The sequence below is a fragment of the Penaeus monodon genome, chromosome 31 (assembly GCF_015228065.2).
Source record: "Penaeus monodon isolate SGIC_2016 chromosome 31, NSTDA_Pmon_1, whole genome shotgun sequence".
Lineage (NCBI taxonomy): Eukaryota > Metazoa > Arthropoda > Malacostraca > Decapoda > Penaeidae > Penaeus > Penaeus monodon.
This window is the reverse complement of record NC_051416.1, coordinates 31,720,810-31,721,349: the sequence shown is the minus strand read 5'-3', so window position 1 is coordinate 31,721,349 and position 540 is coordinate 31,720,810. Positions and strand designations below refer to the sequence as shown.

Below are 540 nucleotides of genomic sequence, written 5' to 3'. Positions count from 1 at the left end.
GTTATGTGTGTGATTGCATGGGTGTGCATAGACCTGCGTTCACATCTCTACTCGCCTTTTAGGCTGTTGCATCTCTAATATTTATTCCCTGATTAGATGACCGCAATGAAGCAATGAACCTGGTCGAATTCGAGCCTGACTTGGCAATGACCTTGGAACTGCTGCTGCTGAAGGAGCTTCCCAACGTGGTTCCCAAAGACCATCCGGACAGCGACCCGGCGGGCGACCCGTCCAACTGGGGCGGCGTCTGGACCCCAGGCTGGTGCGACGTTCCCTAGGCGCTGCCGGTGCCGTCGTTAATGCGAGTGAGAAATGTGGATACTTGCCTATAATCTGTATGCCTCATTATCTGATACCTTCTTCTCTGATAAAAAATAATGATATCCACACACTACGCAACACTCCTTTTGTTCATCAGCAAATGCCAGTAGACACAGTGGAGCATGGAACAATGTTCTCTTTGAATTTGCCACCTTGAAGGTTGTCAACGTTGTCATTTTTTTGATAATACAATCTTTCATCTTGTCTTCAAAATTCGGG

The 540-nt window shown here is 47.6% G+C and overlaps 1 protein-coding gene across 1 annotated transcript in view; it reads left to right on the top strand.

The window, feature by feature from the left end:
• Positions 1-540, top strand: part of LOC119593175 (arylsulfatase B-like) — a gene marked incomplete at its 5' end in the record, with an annotated part of 6,038 nt that extends 5,498 nt beyond the window's left edge. Inside the window, 1 exon segment of the mRNA XM_037942153.1 lies at positions 97-540. Within this exon segment, the coding sequence (XP_037798081.1) occupies positions 97-278 (182 nt within the window).